Genomic DNA, 21,786 nt, shown 5'->3' on the forward strand with positions numbered 1-21,786 from the left:
AATATTCACAACATATTCATCATTACAGTAATAATCCCCACAGAGAGCCTGTAATATTCGCAATATATTCATCATCACAGTAATATTCCCCACAGAGACTCTGTAATATTCACATTGTATTCATCATCACAGTAATAATCTCACCAGAGAATCTGTAATATTCACAATGTATTCATCATTACAATAATGATCCTCACAGAGATCCTGTAATATTCACAATATATTCATTACAGTAATAATCCCCACAGAGTCTCTGTAATATTCACAATATATTCATCATCACAGTAATAATCCCCACAGAGAGTCTGTAATAAACTCAATATATCATCATCACAGTAATAATCCACACAGACAGTCTGTAATATTCACAATATATTCATCCTCGCAGTAATAATCCCCACAGAGTGTCTGTAATATTCACAATATATTCATCATTACAGTAATAATCCCCACAGAGACTCTGTAATATACTCAATATATTCATCATCACAGTAATAATCCTCACGGAGAGTCTGTAATATTCACAATATATTCATCATCACAGTAATAATCCCCACAGATAGTCTGTAATATTCACAATATATTCATAACAGTAATAATCCCTATAGAGAGTCTGTAATATACACAACATATTCATCATTACAGTGATAATCCCCACAGAGAGTCTGTAATATACTCAATATATTCATCATCGCAGTAATAATCCCCACAGAGAGTCTGTAATATTCACAATATATTCATCCTCTCAGTAATAATCTCCACTGAGACCCTGTAATATTTACAATATATTTATCATCACAGTATTAATCTCCCCACAGAGCGTCTGTAATATTTACAATATATTCATCATCACAGTAATAATCCCCTCAAAGAGTCTGTAATATTCACAATATATTCATCATGACAGTAATATTCCTCACAGAGACTGTAATATTCACAATATATTTATCATCACAGTAATAATCCACACACAGAGAGTCTCTAATATTCACAATATATTCATCACAGTAATAATCCCCTCAGAGAGTCTGTAATATTCACAATATATTCATCATGACAGTAATATTCCTCACAGAGTGTCTGTACTATTCACAATATATTCATCATCACAGTAATAATCCCCACAGAGAGTCTGTAATATACTCAATATATTCATCATCGCAGTAATAATCCCCACAGAGAGTCTGTAATATTCACAATATATTGATCCGCTCAGTAATAATCTCCACAGAGACCCTGTAATATTTACAATATATTTATCATCACAGTAATAATCCCCACACAGAGAGTCTGTAATATTCACAATATATTCATCATCACAGTAATAATCCCCTCAGAGAGTCTGTAATATTCACAATATATTCATCATGACAGTAATATTCCTCACAGACCCTGTAATATTTACAATATATTTATCATCACAGTAATAATCCACACTCAGAGAGTCTGTAATATTCACAATATATTCATCATCGCAGTAATAATCCCCTCAGAGAGTCTGTAATATTCACAATATATTCATCATGACAGTAATATTCCTCACAGAGTGTCTGTAACATTCACAATATATTCATCGTCACAGTAATAATCCCCACAGAGAGTCTGTAATAAACTCAATATATCATCATCACACTAATAATCCACACAGAGAGTCTGTAATATTCACAATATATTCATCATCACAGTAATAATCCCCTTAGAGAGTCTGTAATATTCAAAATATATTCATCATCACAGTAATAATCCCCACAGAGAGTCTGTAATAAACTGAATATATCATCATCACAGTAATAATCCCCACAGAGAGTCTGTAATATTCACAATATAATCATCATTACAATAATTATCCCCTCAGAGAGTCTGAAATATTCACAATATATTCATCATCACAGTAATAATCCCCACGGAGAGTCTGTAATATTCACAATATATTCATCATTACAGGAATAATCCCCAAAGAGAGTCTGTAATATTCACAATATGTTCATCATCATGGTAATAATCCCCACATTGAGCCTGTAATATTCACAATATATTCATCATCGCAGTTATAATCCGAACAGAGAGTCTGTAATATACTCAATATATTCATCATCACAGTAATAATCCCCACAGAGACTCTGTAATAAACTCAATATATCATCATCACAGTCATAATCCACACAGAGGGTCTGTAATATTCACAATATATTCATCCTCGCAGTAATAAGCCCCACAGAGAGTCTGTAATGTACTCAATATATTCATCATCGCAGTAATAATCCCCACAGAGAGTCTGTAATATACTCAATATATTCATCATCACAGTAATAATCCCCACAGAGAGTCTGTAATATTCACAATATATTCATCATCACAGTAATAATCCCCACAGAGAGTCTGTAATAAACTCAATATATCATCATCACAGTAATAATCCCCACAGAGAGTCTGTAATATTCACAATATGTTCATCATCATTGTAATAAACCCCACAGTGAGCCTGTAATATTCACAATATATTCATTATCGCAGTTATAATCCGAACAGAGAGTCTGTAATAGACTCAATATATTCATCATCACAGTAATAATGCCCACAGAGAGTCTGTAATACACCCAATGTATTCATCATCACGGTAATAAACCCCACAGAGAGCCTGTAATATACACAATATATTCATCATCACAGTAATAATCCCCACAGAGTCTGTAATTTACTCAGTATATTCATGATCGCACTAATAATCCCCACAGACAGTCTGTAATATACACAATATATTTATCATCACAGTAATAATCCCCACAGAGGGTCTGTAATATTCACTATATATTGATCATCGCAGTAATAATCCCCACAGACAGTCTGTAATATTCACACATTATTCATCCTCACAGTAATAATCCCCACAGAGAGCCTGTAATATCCTCAATATATTCATCATCACAGTAATAAATTCATAATCACAGTAATAATCCCCATAGAGAGTCTGTAATACACACAATGTATTCATCTTCATGGTATAATCCCCACAGAGAGCCTGTAATATTCACAATATATTCATCATTGCAGTTATAATCCGAACAGAGAGTCTGTAATGTACTCAATATATTCATCATCACAGTAATTATCCCCACAGGGAGTCTGTAATATTCACAATATATTCATCATCACAGTAATAATCCCCACAGAGAGTCTGTAATATATTCAATATATTCATCATCACAATATATTCATCATCGCATTAGTAATCCCCACAGACAGTCTGTAATATACACAATATATTCATCATTACAATAATAATCCGCACAGAGTGTCTGTAATATACACGATATATTCATCATCACAGTAATAATCCCCAGAGAGAGTCTGTAATATACTCAATATATTTATCATCACAGTAATAATCCCCACAGAGAATCTGTAATATACTCAATATATGCAGCATCACAGTAATAATCCCCACAGAGAGTCTGTAATATTTACAATATATTCATCATTACCATAATAATCCCCAGAATGTTTGTAATATACACGATATATCCATCATCGCAGTAGTAATCCCCGCTGAGAGTCTGTAATATACTCAATATATCCATTATCACAGTAATAATCCCCGCCGTATCTGTAATATTGAAAATATATTCATCATTGCAGTAATAATCCACACACAGAGATTCTGTAATATTCACCATATATTCATCATCACAGTAATAATCCCCTCAGAGAGTCTGTAATATTCACAATATATTTATCATTACAGTAATAATCCACACACAGAGAGTCTGTAATATTCACAATATATTCATCATCACAGTAATAATCCCCTTAGAGAGTCTGTAATATTCACAATATATTCATCATCACAGTAATAATCCCCACAGAGAGTCTGTAATATTTATAATATATTTATCATCACAGTAATAATCCCCACACAGAGAGTCTGTAATATTCACAATATATTCATCATCACAGTAATAATCCCCTCAGAGAGTCTGTAATATTCACAATGTATTCATCATTACAGTAATAGTCCCCACAGAGTGTCTGTAATATTCACAATATATTCATCATTACAATAATGATCCTCACAGAGAGCCTGTAATATTCACAATATATTCATTACAGTAATAATCCCCACAGAGTCTCTGTAATATTCACAATATATTCATCATCACAGTAATAATCCCCACAGAGAGTCTGTAATAAACTCAATATATCATCATCACAGTAATAATCCACACAGACAGTCTGTAATATTCACAATATATTCATCCTCGCAGTAATAATCCCCACAGAGTGTCTGTAATATTCACAATATATTCATCATTACAGTAATAATCCCCACAGAGACTCTGTAATATACTTAGTATATTCATCATCACAGTAATAATCCTCACGGAGAGTCTGTAATATTCACAATATATTCTTGATCACAGTAATAATCCCCACAGATAGTCTGTAATATTCACAATATATTCATCATTACAGTAATAATCCCTATAGAGAGTCTGTAATATACACAACATATTCATCATTACAGTGATAATCCCCACAGAGAGTCTGTAATATACTCAATATATTCATCATCGTAGTAATTATCCCCACAGAGAGTCTGTAATATTCCCAATATTTTCATCCTCTCAGTAATAATCTCCACTGAGACCCTGTAATATTTACAATATATTTATCATCACAGTGTTAATCCCCACACAGAGAGTCTGTAATATTTACAATATATTCATCATCACAGTAATAATCCCCTCAAAGAGTCTGTAATATTCACAATATATTCATCATGACAGTAATATTCCTCACAGAGACTGTAATATTCACAATATATTTTTCATCACAGTAATAATCCACACACAGAGAATCTCTAATATTCACAATATATTCATCATCACAGTAATAATCCCCTCAGAGAGTCTGTAATATTTGCAATATATTCATCATGACAGTAATATTCCTCACAGAGACTCTGTAATATTCACAACATATTCATCATTACAGTAATAATCCCCACAGAGAGCCTGTAATATTCGCAATATATTCATCATCACAGTAATATTCCCCACAGAGACTCTGTAATATTCACATTGTATTCATCATCACAGTAATAATCTCACCAGAGAATCTGTAATATTCACAATGTATTCATCATTACAATAATGATCCTCACAGAGATCCTGTAATATTCACAATATATTCATTACAGTAATAATCCCCACAGAGTCTCTGTAATATTCACAATATATTCATCATCACAGTAATAATCCCCACAGAGAGTCTGTAATAAACTCAATATATCATCATCACAGTAATAATCCACACAGACAGTCTGTAATATTCACAATATATTCATCCTCGCAGTAATAATCCCCACAGAGTGTCTGTAATATTCACAATATATTCATCATTACAGTAATAATCCCCACAGAGACTCTGTAATATACTCAATATATTCATCATCACAGTAATAATCCTCACGGAGAGTCTGTAATATTCACAATATATTCATCATCACAGTAATAATCCCCACAGATAGTCTGTAATATTCACAATATATTCATAACAGTAATAATCCCTATAGAGAGTCTGTAATATACACAACATATTCATCATTACAGTGATAATCCCCACAGAGAGTCTGTAATATACTCAATATATTCATCATCGCAGTAATAATCCCCACAGAGAGTCTGTAATATTCACAATATATTCATCCTCTCAGTAATAATCTCCACTGAGACCCTGTAATATTTACAATATATTTATCATCACAGTATTAATCCCCCCACAGAGCGTCTGTAATATTTACAATATATTCATCATCACAGTAATAATCCCCTCAAAGAGTCTGTAATATTCACAATATATTCATCATGACAGTAATATTCCTCACAGAGACTGTAATATTCACAATATATTTATCATCACAGTAATAATCCACACACAGAGAGTCTCTAATATTCACAATATATTCATCATCACAGTAATAATCCCCTCAGAGAGTCTGTAATATTCACAATATATTCATCATGACAGTAATATTCCTCACAGAGTGTCTGTACTATTCACATTATATTCACCATTACAATAATAATCCCCACAGAGAGCCTGTAATATTCACAATATATTCATCAACACAGTAATAATCCACACAGAGAGTCTGTAATATTCACAATATATTCATCCTCGCAGTGATAATCCCCACAGAGAGTCTGTATTATTCACAATATATTCATCATTACAGTAATAATCCCCACAGAGAGTCTGTAATATACTCAATATATTCATCATCACAGTAATAATCCCCACAGAGAGTCTGTAATATTCACAATATATTCATCATTACAGTAATAATCCCCACAGAGAGTCTGTAATATACTCAATATATTCATCATCACAGTAATAATCCCCACAGAGAGTCTGTAATATTCACAATATATTCATCATTACAGTAATAATCCCCACAGAGAGTCTGTAATATACTCAATATATTCATCATCACAGTAATAATCCCCACAGAGAGTCTGTAATATTCACAATATATTCATCATCACAGTAATAATCCCCACAGAGGCTCTGTAATATTCACAATATGGCCATTGGAAAGATTGACCGCTCTTTGAGTGAAGAATTTCCTCCTTGCCTCAGTTTTAAATGCCCCTTATGCTGTGATAATTTCCCCTGGTTTTAGACTCAGCCTCCAGGCCAAACCTCTACCCTCTCGTGGCATGTCAGAATTATGCAACGTTCAGAGAGGCGACCTCTGATTCTGCAAAATTGGCGATAATACAGACCCAATCTCCTCGGTGACTCCTCGTAAGACAATCCCACCATCCCAGGGATTGACCTGTTGAGGCTCCATTGCATTCCCTCCACAGCAAGTATATCCTTCCTTCGAATAGGAGAACAAAACCATACCCAGTACTGCTACTCACGGTACACGACCAAGTGCAACCTGCTATCCTGAGAATGTCCCGTTTACTCCTACTCTCTGCTTTCTGAATGTTCACCATTTCTCAATCCACACGGGTACACTCCCCCCAATCCCGTGTGCTATAATTTTCTCCACTAACCTCCTGTGTGGGGTCCCTTATCAAAAAGCCTTCTGAAAATCCAAATACACCACATCCACTGGTTCTCCCTTATCGATCCTCAAAAAAAACTCCAGCAAGTTTTGTCAAATGTGATTTCCCCTTTCGTAAATCCATCTTGACTCTGCCCAACTTTACCATTCCTTCCTTAATGTCCACTTATCACATCCTTTGCGATAGTTCCTAACCTTTCCCCGAGTACTGACGTCAGATTAACCGGTCCGTATTCCTCCATTCTCCCTCTCCCTTCCTCAATGGCGGGGCTACATTTGCTTCCTTCCGGTCCACAGGAACCTTTCCAGAATCCATAGAATTTTGGGTGCCGACAGAAGACGTGAGCTGACCATTGAGTTTCTCCGCCATTTCCCCCTTCTCCGCTATCAGTTCTCCTGTCCCTGCCTGTAATGGGCCCACGTTTGCCTAAGCCAGCCTTTGTCCTCTTCGTGTGCCTGAGAAAGCTTTTACAGTCTGCCTTTTACGTTCCCCGCTAGTTTGCACTCATATTCTCCTTTCCCTCCCTTTATCGGTTTCTCCGCCCTCCTTTGATGGATTCTGACTTGCTCCCAACCCTCAGGTTTATCGGTCACTTCCTTCGATCTATTGCAATCTTTAATTGCTTTCAGTAACCGTGCTTGATTTCCCTTTCCCTTTGTGTGTTTGTGTCTTGCAGGGAATGTGTATCTGGTGTGGACCGTGTAGTATTTCTTCAAATACCAGCCCCTTGCCTGTCTACCATCGAATCTTTTTGTGTATTTTCCCAACCCACCATAGCCAGCCCGCCCCTCATAGCTTCATAGCTCCCTTTCTTCAGTTCAGGACCCGAGTTTCAGAACTAAACCATGTCGCATTCAGACTGGATTCCAAATTCCATCATGTTATGGTCACTACTTCCCAAAGTCTCCTTGACAGCAAGGTTTTAATTAGCCCTAAGATTAAAAAGCAAAATACTGCGGATGCTGGAAATCTGAAACAAATCTGAAATGCCTGGTAGCAGAAACAGGAAAGGTGGTGGCAAAAGCAGGAAGGCAGATTATTATCTGAACGGCTGTAAATTGAGAGAGGGGAATGTGCAATGAGACCTGGTTGTCCTTGTACACCAGTCGCTGAAGGTAAGCATGCAGGTGCAGCAGGCGGTAAAGAAGGCAAATGGTATGTTGGCCTTCATAGTCAGAGGATTCGTGTACAGGAACAGGGATGTCTTGCTGCAATTATACAGGGCCTTGGTGAGACCACACTTGGAATATTGTGTGCAGTTTTGGTGTCCTTATCTGAGGAAGGATGTTCTTGCTATAGAGGGAGTACAGCGAAGGTTTACCCGACTGATTACCGGGATGGTGGGACTGACATATGAGGAGAGATTGAGTCGATTAGGATTATATTCGCTGGAGTTCAGAAGAATGAGGGGGGCGGATCTCATAGAAATCTATAAAATTCTAACAGGACCAGACAGGGTAGATGCAGGAAGGATGTTCCCGATGGTGGGGGAGTCCAGAACCAGGGGTCACAGTCTGAGGATATGGGGTAGACCATTTAGGACTGAGATGAGGAGAAATTTCTTCACCCAGAGAGTGGTGAACCTGTGGAATTCGCTACCACAGAAAGTAGTTGAGACCAGAACATTGTATGTTTTCAAGGAGGAGTTGGATATAGCTCTTGGGGCGAAAGGGATCAAAGGATATGGGGAGAAAGCGGGAGCAGGATATTGAGTTGGATGATCAGCCATGATCGTAATGAATGGTGGGGTAGTCTCGAAGGGCTGAATGGCCTCCTCCTGCTCCTAGTTTCTATGTTTGCCTCCACCTTCTATCCCACACCCGCCCCCTTACACAGGATATATTTCACCACCTTCCTATTTCCTATTTCCTTTTAGCCCTGAAGCAGAGTCATACGGACTGGAAATGTTGATCTCTCTCTCTCTCTCTCTCTCTCTCTCTCACAGATGCTGTCAAACCGGCTGAGTTTTCCCAGCGATTTCTGTTCCTGTATTTTTGTTTCAGATTTCCAGCGTCCACACCGCTTTGCGTTTAGCCCAGGGTTTGTCACGTCAGCAATGTCTGCTGCCTGCCAGCTCTCAGGTCCTCCTACCCTCTCCCTGCCTCAGCTGTTGGCACTGACGTGGACCGCGACCTCTGGCTGATCAGCCAACCCCCCCCCCCCCCCCGCCCCCCCCCAGCCAGACGGATGTCCTACTCCCTGACATCCAGGGGGAGGCAGTGTGCCACCCTGCAGTTATGTCCATGATCGACTGTCCCCCTAACTAACCAGTCCCCGATTACCTCCGCACTCTCCCTTCTCCTTTCTCACCCCATCCTGTACAGCAGAGGTGCCCCCCCCCCACCCCACAAACTGGAACTGTGGAACACAAGCCATGCCGGAACTGTATAAAGACGTTGCAAGGCAGCTCGGTCGCGTGGAATGCGTATCTTGTAGCATGTGGGAAGTCATGGGCGCTATCAGTGACCTAGACGACCACATGGGCCACAGGTAGAGTACTGGGTGCACTTCTGGAACCCGCGTTATAGGAGGGATGGGATTGCACTGGAGAGAGAGCAGAGGAGATTCACCAGGATGTTGCCTGGGCTGGATCGTTTTAGATATGAGGAGAGATTGGATAGACTGGGGTTATTTTCCCTGGAGCAGAGGAGATTGAGGGGGGGGACATGACTGAGGGGCATAGATAGGGTAGGTAGGAAGGACTTTTCCCTTTGGTGGGGGGATCAACAACAAGGGGGGGCATAGATTGAGGGTAAGGGGGCAGGGGGTTTAGAGGGGGTGTGAGGAAGATTTTTATCACCCGGAGGGTGGTGGGAGTCTGGAACTCGCTGCCTGAGAGAGTGGTAGAGGCAGAAACCCTCCTAACGTTGAAGAAGTATTTCGATATGCACTTGCAATGCCACATGTCATACAGGGTTAAGGGCTGGAAAATGGGATTAGAATAGTTGTTTGACTGGGGCAGACTTGATGGGCCGAAGGGCCTTTATCTGTGCTGTAGACCCCTGTGACTCTAAACCTGGCTCTGTCTGCACTATTCCGAGGAACCAGTACCCAAAAAGCTGATTCGCGATCAGGACCCCAGGGGACTCCTGCACTCCCCGGTGGTCACTCATCCCCTCTCTGACCTCCATGTTGCTAACCTGCAGCGTTACTGCCTCTCCGAACGTGCTGTCCATGTAGCTCTCAGCCTCGCAGGTGCGCTGCAGTGACTCTAGCCTCCTAAACCCGCAGCTCAGGTTTCTGCAGCTGGTGACACCCCTGGAACATGTGGTCATCTAGGTCACTGATAGCGTCCATGACTTCCCACACGATACAAGACGCGCATTCCACATGACCGAGCTGCCCTGCTACCTCTTAACTTTATTTACGTTAACTTGATTTTACTTTAGTTGACTTATATTAATTTTACTTGGCCTTAACTTAATAAACCTTACAACTACTGCCAAACCTTACCAGTACTGATAAATCTGACTAATTTTTAACTTTGTAATTTGCAATAAACCTTACTTAAAGCACCTCCTTCCTCCATTCACTGAATTCCCGTGTGAACCTAATTCGCTACCCACTCACCTCCATCTCATTCAGCTGCCGTCTCCTGACCATGTGCCCTTTACTGTCCATGCAGATATTTATCAGCATGTACCCTCCCATTCAGTGTCTGTAACTGTTCCTCTATCCCGAGTCCCCCGGTGCTGATCGCTACAGATATTTATCGGCATGTACCCTCCCATGCAGTGTCTGTGACTGTTTCTCTATGTCCAGTTCCCCAGTGCTGATCTGCAGGTATTTATCAGCACATACCCTCCCATGCAGTGTCTGTAACTGTTCCTCAATCCCTAATCCCCCAGTGCTGATTGCTACAGATATTTATCAGCACGTACTCTCCCATGGAGTGTCTGTGACTGTTCCTCTATCTCTGGTCTATCAATGCTGGTCGTTACAGATATTTATCAGCATGCACCCTCCCACGTAGTGACTGTGACTGATTCTCTATGCCCAGTCCTTCAGTGCTGGTCCTTACAGATATTTATCAGCATGTACCCTCCCATGTAGTGACTGTGACCATTTCTGTTTTCTAGTCCCTCAATGCTGGACCTTACAGATATTTATCAGCATGTACCCTCCCATGTAGTGACTGTGACTGTTTCTCTATGCCCAGTCCCTCAGTGCTGGACCTTACAGATATTTAACAGCATGTACCCTCCCATGTAGTGACTGTGACCGTTTCTCTTTTCTAGTCCCTCAATGCTGGACCTTACAGTTATTTATCAGCATGTACCCTCCCATGTAGTGACTGTAACCGTTTCTCTTTTCTAGTCCCTCAATGCTGGACCTTACAGATATTTATCAGCATACAAATATACAAATTAGGAGCAGGTCTAGGCCACTCGGCTGCTTGAGCCCTGCTGCCCCATTCGATACGATCATTGCTGATCTGAATGTAACCTCAACCCCACATTCCCGCCCACCTCCAATAACCTTTCACCCCCTTGCTCACCAAGAATCTATCTCGCTCGGCCTTAAAAATATTCAAAGGCTCTGCTTCCACATCCTTGTGAGGGAGAGAGTTCCAGAGACTCTCCACCCGCTGAGAGAAAACATTTCCCCTCATCTCTGTCTTCAGTGGGTGACCCCTCATTTTTAACCAGCGACCCCCTCGTTCTAGATTGTTCCACAAGAGGAAACTTCCTCTCCACACCCGCCCTGTCAAATCCCCTCAGGATCTTATACATCTCCATCCAGTCGTCTCTCACTCTTCTAAACTCCAATGGATACGAGCATCGTCTGTCCCACCTTTCCTCATGGGACAACCCACCCATTCCTGGTGTTATTCTAGTGAACCTTCTCTGAACTGTTCCCAACGCATTTATATTCTTCCTTAAATAAGGAGACCAGTACCGTACACAATACTCCAGATGTGGTCTCACCAGGGCCCTGTCCAACTGAAGCATAATCTCCCTACTTTTGTAATCAGTTCCCCTCTCAATAAAGTGACTGTTTCTCTATGTCATTCCCTCAGTACTGGTCCTTACAGATATTTATCAGCATGTACCCTCCCATGTAGTGACTGTGACTGATTCTCTATGCTCAGTCCCTCAGTGCTGGTCCTTACAGATATTTATCAGCATGTACCCTCCCATGTTGTGACTGCGACTGTTTCTCTATGTCTAGTGCCTCAGTGCTGGACCTTACAGATATTTATCAGCATGCATCTTCCCGTGCAGTGAATAATTTCTCATGTCTCTCTCTCTCTGTTTCAGTGCCGCTTGCTATGGATAATGAGAATGAGCAGAGTGCTAGCCCCGCGAGTGGAAGTGGCGGCAACAATGGTGGAGGGGGAAACCCACGACCCCAGGTGTCTCAGATGTCGCTGTATGAGCGCCAGGCTGTGCAGGTGAGAACAAGGTGGATCCACCTGGCACAGCTGCTCGGTGCTGGTGAGGTGATGGTGGGGCCAGGGGGATCTCGCTGTGAGAGGTACAACATTCTCTGAACTGCTCCCAATGCATTTATATGCTTCCTGAAATAAGGAGACCAGTACTGTACACAATACTCCAGATGTGGTCTCACCAGTGCCCTGTACAACTGAAGCATAATCTCCCTATTTTTGTAATCAGTTCCTCTCTCAATAAAGTGATTGTTTCTCTGTTCTGGTGCATCAGTGCTGGTCCTTACAGATATTTATCAGCATATACTCTCCTATATAGTGACTGTTTCTCTATGCCCAGTCCATCAGAGCTGGACGTTCAGATATTTATCAGCATGTACCCTCCCATGTAGTGATGTGACTGTTCCTCTATGTCTAGTGCCTCAATGCTGGACCTTACAGATATTTATCAGCATGTACCCTCCCAATTAGTGATTGTGACTGTTCCTCCATGTCTAGTGCCTCAATCTGTCCTCTGGCCCTGCAAGACTCCAAATTCAGCCTGGGTCAGGGGGTGTGTGGAGTTGCATAGGGCAGGGGGCATTGAATGATCTCCACTGGCGGGCTCACTCTCTCGAACCGGGGGCATATCGCATATCCTGACCATGAATCCACTCTCTGTACACCTGCCTTCCCTGCCAGTGTTTCCCTGCTAGTGCCTCTTCCCATTTCCCCATTCCCTGCCGATTCTCAGCTCGTGATCCCTTTCCAAACTGGAATTTTCCCTGTTTCCCATCCCCTGCTGGTTCCGAACTTGTGATCCTTTTCCCTGCTGCTCTCTGTTCACATCGTTGCTGGTCTCTGATTTCGTTCCCGCTCCCCGCTCCCTGCTGGTGTTCCCTCCCCCTCCCCGCTCCCTGCTGGTGTTCACACCCCCTCCCCGCTCCCTGCTGGTGTTCCCTCCCCCTCCCCGCTCCCTGCTGGTGTTCCCTCCCCCTCCCCGCTCCCTGCTGGTGTTCCCTCCCCCTCCCCGCTCCCTGCTGGTGTTCACTCCCCCTCCCCGCTCCCTGCTGGTGTTCAGTCCCCCTCCCCGCTCCCTGCTGGTGTTCAGTCCCCCTCCCCGCTCCCTGCTGGTGTTCCCTCCCCCTCCCCGCTCCCTGCTGGTGTTCACTCCCCCTCCCCGCTCCCTGCTGGTGTTCAGTCCCCCTCCCCGCTCCCTGCTGGTGTTCAGTCCCCCTCCCCGCTCCCTGCTGGTGTTCACAGCCCCTCCCCGCTCCCTGCTGGTGTTCCCTCCCCCTCCCCTCTCCCTGCTGGTGTTCACACCCCCTCCCCGCTCCCTGCTGGTGTTCAGTCCCCCTCCCCGCTCCCTGCTGGTGTTCAGTCCCCCTCCCCGCTCCCTGCTGGTGTTCCCTCCCCCTCCCCGCTCCCTGCTGGTGTTCAGTCCCCCTCCCCGCTCCCTGCTGGTGTTCAGTCCCCCTCCCCGCTCCCTGCTGGTGTTCACACCCCCTCCCCGCTCCCTGCTGGTTGTCACTCCCCCTCCCCGCTCCCTGCTGGTGTTCGCTCCCCCTCCCCGCTCCCTGCTGGTGTTCACTCCCCCTCCCCGCTCCCTGCTGGTGTTCACACCCCCTCCCCGCTCCCTGCTGGTGTTCAGTCCCCCTCCCCGCTCCCTGCTGGTGTTCCCTCCCCCTCCCCGCTCCCTGCTGGTGTTCACACCCCCTCCCCGCTCCCTGCTGGTGTTCACTCCCCCTCCCCGCTCCCTGCTGGTGTTCCCTCCCCCTCCCCGCTCCCTGCTGGTGTTCCCTCCCCCTCCCCGCTCCCTGCTGGTGTTCCCTCCCCCTCCCCGCTCCCTGCTGGTGTTCACTCCCCCTCCCCGCTCCCTGCTGGTGTTCACACCCCCTCCCCGCTCCCTGCTGGTGTTCCCTCCCCCTCCCCGCTCCCTGCTGGTGTTCACTCCCCCTCCCCGCTCCCTGCTGGTGTTCACACCCCCTCCCCGCTCCCTGCTGGTGTTCACACCCCCTCCCCACTCCCTGCTGGTGTTCACACCCCCTCCCCGCTCCCTGCTGGTGTTCCCTCCCCCTCCCCGCTCCCTGCTGGTGTTCACACCCCCTCCCCGCTCCCTGCTGGTGTTCCCTCCCCCTCCCCGCTCCCTGCTGGTGTTCACACCCCCTCCCCGCTCCCTGCTGGTGTTCCCTCCCCCTCCCCGCTCCCTGCTGGTGTTCCCTCCCCCTCCCCGCTCCCTGCTGGTGTTCACAGCCCCTCCCCGCTCCCTGCTGGTGTTCACACCCCCTCCCCGCTCCCTGCTGGTGTTCACACCCCCTCCCCGCTCCCTGCTGGTGTTCACACCCCCTCCCCGCTCCCTGCTGGTGTTCACACCCCCTCCCCGCTCCCTGCTGGTGTTCCCTCCCCCTCCCCGCTCCCTGCTGGTGTTCGCTCCCGCTCCCCGCTCCCTGCTGGTGTTCAGTCCCCCTCCCCGCTCCCTGCTGGTGTTCCCTCCCCCTCCCCGCTCCCTGCTGGTGTTCGCTCCCCCTCCCCGCTCCCTGCTGGTGTTCCCTCCCCCTCCCCGCTCCCTGCTGGTGTTCCCTCCCCCTCCCCGCTCCCTGCTGGTGTTCACACCCCCTCCCCGCTCCCTGCTGGTGTTCACAGCCCCTCCCCGCTCCCTGCTGGTGTTCCCTCCCCCTCCCCGCTCCCTGCTGGTGTTCCCTCCCCCTCCCCGCTCCCTGCTGGTGTTCCCTCCCCCTCCCCGCTCCCTGCTGGTGTTCAGTCCCCCTCCCCGCTCCCTGCTGGTGTTCCCTCCCCCTCCCCGCTCCCTGCTGGTGTTCCCTCCCCCTCCCCGCACCCTGCTGGTGTTCCCTCCCCCTCCCCGCTCCCTGCTGGTGTTCACACCCCCTCCCCGCTCCCTGCTGGTGTTCACACCCCCTCCCCGCTCCCTGCTGGTGTTCACACCCCCTCCCCGCTCCCTGCTGGTGTTCGCTCCCCCTCCCCGCTCCCTGCTGGTGTTCGCACCCCCTCCCCGCTCCCTGCTGGTGTTCGCTCCCGCTCCCCGCTCCCTGCTGGTGTTCCCTCCCCCTCCCCGCTCCCTGCTGGTGTTCCCTCCCCCTCCCCGCTCCCTGCTGGTGTTCCCTCCCCCTCCCCGCTCCCTGCTGGTGTTCGCTCCCCCTCCCCGCTCCCTGCTGGTGTTCCCTCCCCCTCCCCGCTCCCTGCTGGTGTTCCCTCCCCCTCCCCGCTCCCTGCTGGTGTTCACACCCCCTCCCCGCTCCCTGCTGGTGTTCCCTCCCCCTCCCCGCTCCCTGCTGGTGTTCCCTCCCCCTCCCCGCTCCCTGCTGGTGTTCACACCCCCTCCCCGCTCCCTGCTGGTGTTCCCTCCCCCTCCCCGCTCCCTGCTGGTGTTCGCTCCCGCTCCCCGCTCCCTGCTGGTGTTCACACCCCCTCCCCGCTCCCTGCTGGTGTTCCCTCCCCCTCCCCGCTCCCTGCTGGTGTTCACACCCCCTCCCCGCTCCCTGCTGGTGTTCCCTCCCCCTCCCCGCTCCCTGCTGGTGTTCAGTCCCCCTCCCCGCTCCCTGCTGGTGTTCACTCCCCCTCCCCGCTCCCTGCTGGTGTACCCTCCCCCTCCCCGCTCCCTGCTGGTGTTCAGTCCCCCTCCCCGCTCCCTGCTGGTGTTCAGTCCCCCTCCCCGCTCCCTGCTGGTGTTCACACCCCCTCCCCGCTCCCTGCTGGTGTTCGCTCCCCACCCCCGCTCCCTGCTGGTGTTCCCTCCCCCTCCCCGCTCCCTGCTGGTGTTCCCTCCCCCTCCCCGCTCCCTGCTGGTGTTCCCTCCCCCTCCCCGCTCCCTGCTGGTGTTCCCTCCCCCTCCCCGCTCCCTGCTGGTGTTCACACCCCCTCCCCGCTCCCTGCTGGTGTTCACAGCCCCTCCCCGCTCCCTGCTGGTGTTCACACCCCCTCCCCGCTCCCTGCTGGTGTTCAGTCCCCCTCCCCGCTCCCTGCTGGTGTTCAGTCCCCCTCCCCGCTCCCTGCTGGTGTTCAGTCCCCCTCCCCGCTCCCTGCTGGTGTTCCCTCCCCCTCCCCGCTCCCTGCTGGTGTTCACACCCCCTCCCCGCTCCCTGCTGGTGTTCCCTCCCCACCCCCGCTCCCTGCTGGTGTTCCCTCCCCCTCCCCGCTCCCTGCTGGTGTTCGCTCCCCACCCCCGCTCCCTGCTGGTGTTCCCTCCCCCTCCCCGCTCCCTGCTGGTGTTCGCACCCCCTCCCCGCTCCCTGCTGGTGTTCAGTCCCCCTCCCCGCTCCCTGCTGGTGTTCCCTCCCCCTCCCCGCTCCCTGCTGGTGTTCCCTCCCCCTCCCCGCTCCCTGCTGGTGTTCCCTCCCCCTCCCCGCTCCCTGCTGGTGTTCCCTCCCCCTCCCCGCTCCCTGCTGGTGTTCCCTCCCCCTCCCCGCTCCCTGCTGGTGTTCACACCCCCTCCCCGCTCCCTGCTGGTGTTCACACCCCCTCCCCGCTCCCTGCTGGTGTTCGCACCCCCTCCCCGCTCCCTGCTGGTGTTCGCTCCCCCTCCCCGCTCCCTGCTGGTGTTCACACCCCCTCCCCGCTCCCTGCTGGTGTTCCCTCCCCCTCCCCGCTCCCTGCTGGTGTTCACAACCCCTCCCCGCGCCCTGCTGGTGTTCAGTCCCCCTCCCCGCTCCCTGCTGGTGTTCCCTCCCCCTCCCCGCTCCCTGCTGGTGTTCACACCCCCTCCCCGCTCCCTGCTGGTGTTCCCTCCCCCTCCCCGCTCCCTGCTGGTGTTCCCTCCCCCTCCCCGCTCCCTGCTGGTGTTCGCTCCCCCTCCCCGCTCCCTGCTGGTGTTCCCTCCCCCTCCCCGCTCCCTGCTGGTGTTCCCTCCCCCTCCCCGCTCCCTGCTGGTGTTCCCTCCCCCTCCCCGCTCCCTGCTGGTGTTCGCTCCCGCTCTCTGCTGGTGTTTCTCACGCTCCCCCTGTTCCATTTTCCGCAGGCCCTGCAGGCGTTACAGCGACAGCCGAATGCTGCTGCTCAGTATCTCCAGCAGATGTACGCCGTCCAGCACCAACACATGATGTTGCAGCAGCACCTGAACAGTGCGCAGCTTCAGAGTCTGGCTGCGGTCCAGCAGGTGAGTGGCCGTGAGACCAGGTAATCAGACAGGCTGGAGGGGGGGAAACAGCTCCAAGGAAGGAAGGGTGGGGCTGGTCTAAGGTGAGGGGGTGGGGTACAGAGGAGGGTTCTGCCCCCGAGGGGGAGGCATCAACTCAGGCAGCGCCTCCCAGACCCTCAGCCCTCGCTGTTTGAGGAACATCCCCCTCGCCTGCTCCTCCACCCTCTCCGCTTCCTTCACACCCTTCCTGAAGTGGAGCTGAACTCGCGTCTTACACAAGTCCCACGTCACCTCCCTGCTCCAGTGCGCTTGATGGAATATAGGAGCAGGGGGAGGCCATTCTGCCCAACGAGCCTGCTCCGCTGTATAATCTGATCATGGCTGATGCCCTATCTCAACTCCGTACTCCCCGCTCTCTCTCCATTCTGCGCTCCCCGCTCTCTCTCTCGGCTCCGCTCTCTCTCTCTCCGCTCCGAGCTCCCCGCTCCCCGCTCTCTCTCTCCGCTCTGCGCTCCCTGCTCTCTCTCTCCGCTCTGCGCTCCCTGCTCTCTCTCTCCGCTCCGCGCTCTCGCTCTCTCTCTCGGCTCCGCGCTCCCGCTCTCTCTCTCGGCTCCGCGCTCCCGCTCTCTCTCTCTCCGCTCCCTGCTCTCTCTCGGCTCCGCGCTCCCGCTCTCTCTCTCTCTGCTCCCCGCTCTCTCTCCGCTCCGCGGTCCCGCTCTCTCTCTCGGCTCCGCGCTCCCCGCTCTCTCTCTCAGCTCCTTGCTCCCCGCTCTCTCTCTCCGCACCGTGCTCCCGCTCTCCCCGCTCCGTGCTCCCCGCTCTCTCTGCTCCGCACTCCCCCTTTCTCTCTCGGCTCCCGCCTTCTCCCCGCTCCGCGATCTGCGCTCCTGCTCTCTCTCTTGGATCCGCGCTCCCGCTCTCTCACCGCTCCTTGCTCCCGCCCTCTCTTGGCTTCGCGCTCCCCGCTCTCTCTCTCCGCTCCGCGCTCTCGCTCTCTCTCTCGGCTCCGCGCTCCCGCTCTCTCTCTCGGCTCCCCGCTCCCACTCTCTCTCCACACCGCGCTCCCGCTCTCTCTCTCTGCTCCGCGCTCCCGCTCTCTCTCCGCTCCCCGCTCTCTCTCTCTCTCCGCTCCGCGCTCCCGCTCTCTCTCTCGGCTCCGCGCTCCCTGCTCTCTCTCTCGGCTCCGTGCTCCCCGCTCTCTCTCAGCTCCGTGCTCCCCGCTCTCTCTCTCTCCACTCCGTGCACCCGCTCTCTCTCTTGGCTCCACACTCCCCCTTTCTCTCTCGGCTCCCGCCTTCTCCCCGCTCCGTGCTCTGCGCTCCTGCTCTCTCTCTTGGCTCCGCGCTCCCGCTCTCCCTTGGCTTCGCGCTCCCCGCTCTCTCCGCTCCGTGCTCCGGCTCTCTCTCCGCTCCATGCTCCCGCCCTCTCTCCGCTCCGCTCTGCGCTCCCTCTCTCCACTCCGTGCTCCCGCCCTCTCTTGGCTCCGCGCTCCCCGCTCTCTCTCGGCTCCGCGCTCCCGCTCTCTCTCGCGGCTCCGCGCTCCCGCCCTCTCTCTCGGCTCCGCGCACCCGCTCTCTCTCTCTCTCTCCGCTCCGCGCTCCCGCTCTCTCTCGCGGCTCCGCGCTCCCGCCCTCTCTCTCGGCTCCGCGCACCCGCTCTCTCTCTCTCTCTCCGCTCCGCGCTCCCGCTCTCTCTCTCGTCTCCGCGCTCACGCTGTCTCTCTCGGCTCCGCGCTCCCGCTCTCTCCGCTCCGCGCTCCTGCTCTCTCCGCTCCGCGCTCCCACTCTCTCTCCCGCGCTCCCCACTCTCTCTCCTCTCCGCGCTCCCCACTCTCTCTCTGCTCCGCGCTCCCGCTCTCTCTCGGCTCCATCATCCAGATCATACATATTGTGAATAGCCGTGGGGCCGAGCCCTGGGTTGGAGCTATTTCGATTGCAGGTAATTGGATGGGGTCGAGGGTGAAGGGTTGTGGTCTCACAATGTCTCCGTTGCAGGTGACGTTAGCAGCCAGCAGACAGGTCACTTCTCCGAGTGTGAGTGAGACCCAAACGACTGGGACGTCACAGAGTACGGTGAGTATCGAGAGCCCGAGCGGGAGGCAGAGGGAGCCCATTACACCAAGGAATGACCATCCTCGAGGAACCATCAGCACCCAAACCATCAAATGCCTCTCTGACCCCCTGCACTCTGACTTGACCCTCTCTGTGACCCGGTGCACTCTGACCTGACCCTCTCTGACCCCCTGCACTCTGACCTGACCCTCTCTGTGACCCGGTGCACTCTGACCTGACCCTCTCTGTGACCCCCGGAACTCTGACCTGACCCTCTCTGTGACCCCCGGAACTCTGCCCTGACCCTCTCTGACCCCCTGCACTCTGACCTGACCCTCTCTGTAGCCCCCTGCACTCTGACCTGACCCTCTCTGTGACCCCCGGAACTCTGACCTGACCCTCTCTGACCCCCTGCACTCTGACTTGACCCTCTCTGTGACCCCCAGAACTCTGACCTGACCCTCTCTGTGACGCCGTGCACTCTGCCTTGACCCTCTCTGTGACCCCCAGAACTCTGACCTGACCCTTTCTCTGACCCCCTGCACTCTGACCTGACCCTCTCTGTGACCCGCTGCACTCTGACCTGACCTTCTCTGTGACCCCCAGAACTCTGACCTGACCCTCTCTGACCTGGTGCACTCTGACCTGACCCTCTCTGACCCCCTGCACTCTGACCTGACCCTCTCTGTGACCCACTGCACTCTGACCTGACCCTCTCTGTGACCCCCTGCACTCTGACCTGACCCTCTCTGTGACCCCCTGCACTCTGACCTGACCTTCTCTGTGACCCCCAGAACTCTGACCTGACCCTCTCTGACCTGGTGCACTCTGACCTGACCCTTTCTGACCCCCTGCACTCTGACCTGACCCTCTCTGTGACCCACTGCACTCTGACCTGACCCTCTCTGTGACCTCTGGAACTCTGACCTGACCCTCTCTGTGACCCCCTGCACTCTGACCTGACCTTCTCTGTGACCCCCTGCACTCTGACCTGACCCTCTTTGATCCCCTGCACTCTGACCTGACCCTCTCTGACCCCCTGCACTCTGACTTGACCCTCTCTGTGACCCCCTGCACTCTGACCTGACCCTCTCTGACCCCTGCACTCTGACCTGACCCTCTCTGTCCCCGTGCACTCTGACCTGACCCTCTCTGACCCCCTGCACTCTGACCGGACGGCCTGTGACCCGGTGCAATCTGACCTGACCCTCTCTGACCCCCCTGCACTCTGACCTGACCCTCTCTGACCCCCTGCACTCTGACCGGACGGCCTGTGACCCGGTGCGCTCTAACCTGACCCTCTCTGACCCCCTGCACTCTGACCTGACCCTCTCTGACCCCCTACACTCTGACCTGACCCTCTCTGACCCCCTACACTCTGACCGGACGGCCTGTGACCCGGTGCACTCTGACCTGACCCTCTCTGACCCGCCTGCACTCTGACCGGACGGCCTGTGACCCGGTGCAATCTGACCTGACCCTCTCTGACCCCCTGCACTCTGACCTGACCCTCTCTGACCCCCTGCACTCTGACCTGACCCCCTGCACTCTGACTGGACGGCCTGTGACCCGGTGCACTCTGACCTGACCCTCTCTGACCCCCTGCACTCTGACCTGACCCTCTCTGACCCCCTGCACTCTGACCGGACGGCCTGTGACCCGGTGCACTGACCTGACCCTCTCTGACCCCCTGCACTCTGACCTGACTCTCTCTGACCCGCTGCACTCTGACCTGACCCTCTCTGACCCCCTGCACTCTGATCTGACCCTCTCTGAACCCCTGCACTCTGACCGGACGGCCTGTGACCCGGTGCACTCTGACCTGACCCTCTCTGACCCCCTGCACTCTGACCTGACCCTCTCTGTGACCCGGTGCACTCTGACCTGACCCTCTCTGTGACCTCCGGAACTCTGACCTGACCCTCTCTCTGACCCCCTGCACTCTGACCTGACCCTCTCTGTGACCCCTTGCACTCTGACTTGACCCTCTCTGTGACCCACTGCACTCTGACCTGACCCTCTCTGTGACCCCCTGCACTCTGACCTGACCCTCTCTGTGACCCCCCTGCACTCTGACCTGACCCTCTCTGACCCCCTGCACTCTGACCTGACCCTCTCTGACACCCTGCACTCTGACTTGACCCTCTCTGTGACCCCCTGCACTCTGACCTGACCCTCTCTGTGACCCCCTGCACTCTG

The 21,786-nt window shown here is 51.2% G+C and overlaps 1 protein-coding gene across 1 annotated transcript in view; it reads left to right on the top strand.

The window, feature by feature from the left end:
• LOC121275037 (polyhomeotic-like protein 1) overlaps positions 1 to 21,786 on the top strand; it is a gene marked incomplete at its 3' end in the record, with an annotated part of 273,630 nt that overhangs the window by 128,226 nt on the left and 123,618 nt on the right. The window contains exons 2-4 of the mRNA XM_041182427.1: positions 12,338 to 12,471; positions 17,417 to 17,554; positions 19,531 to 19,608. Coding sequence (XP_041038361.1) covers positions 12,349 to 12,471; positions 17,417 to 17,554; positions 19,531 to 19,608 — 339 coding nt within the window. The remainder of the gene's footprint in view (positions 1 to 12,337; positions 12,472 to 17,416; positions 17,555 to 19,530; positions 19,609 to 21,786) is intronic.

The sequence above is a fragment of the Carcharodon carcharias genome (genome assembly GCF_017639515.1).
Source record: "Carcharodon carcharias isolate sCarCar2 chromosome 40 unlocalized genomic scaffold, sCarCar2.pri SUPER_40_unloc_4, whole genome shotgun sequence".
NCBI lineage: Eukaryota > Metazoa > Chordata > Chondrichthyes > Lamniformes > Lamnidae > Carcharodon > Carcharodon carcharias.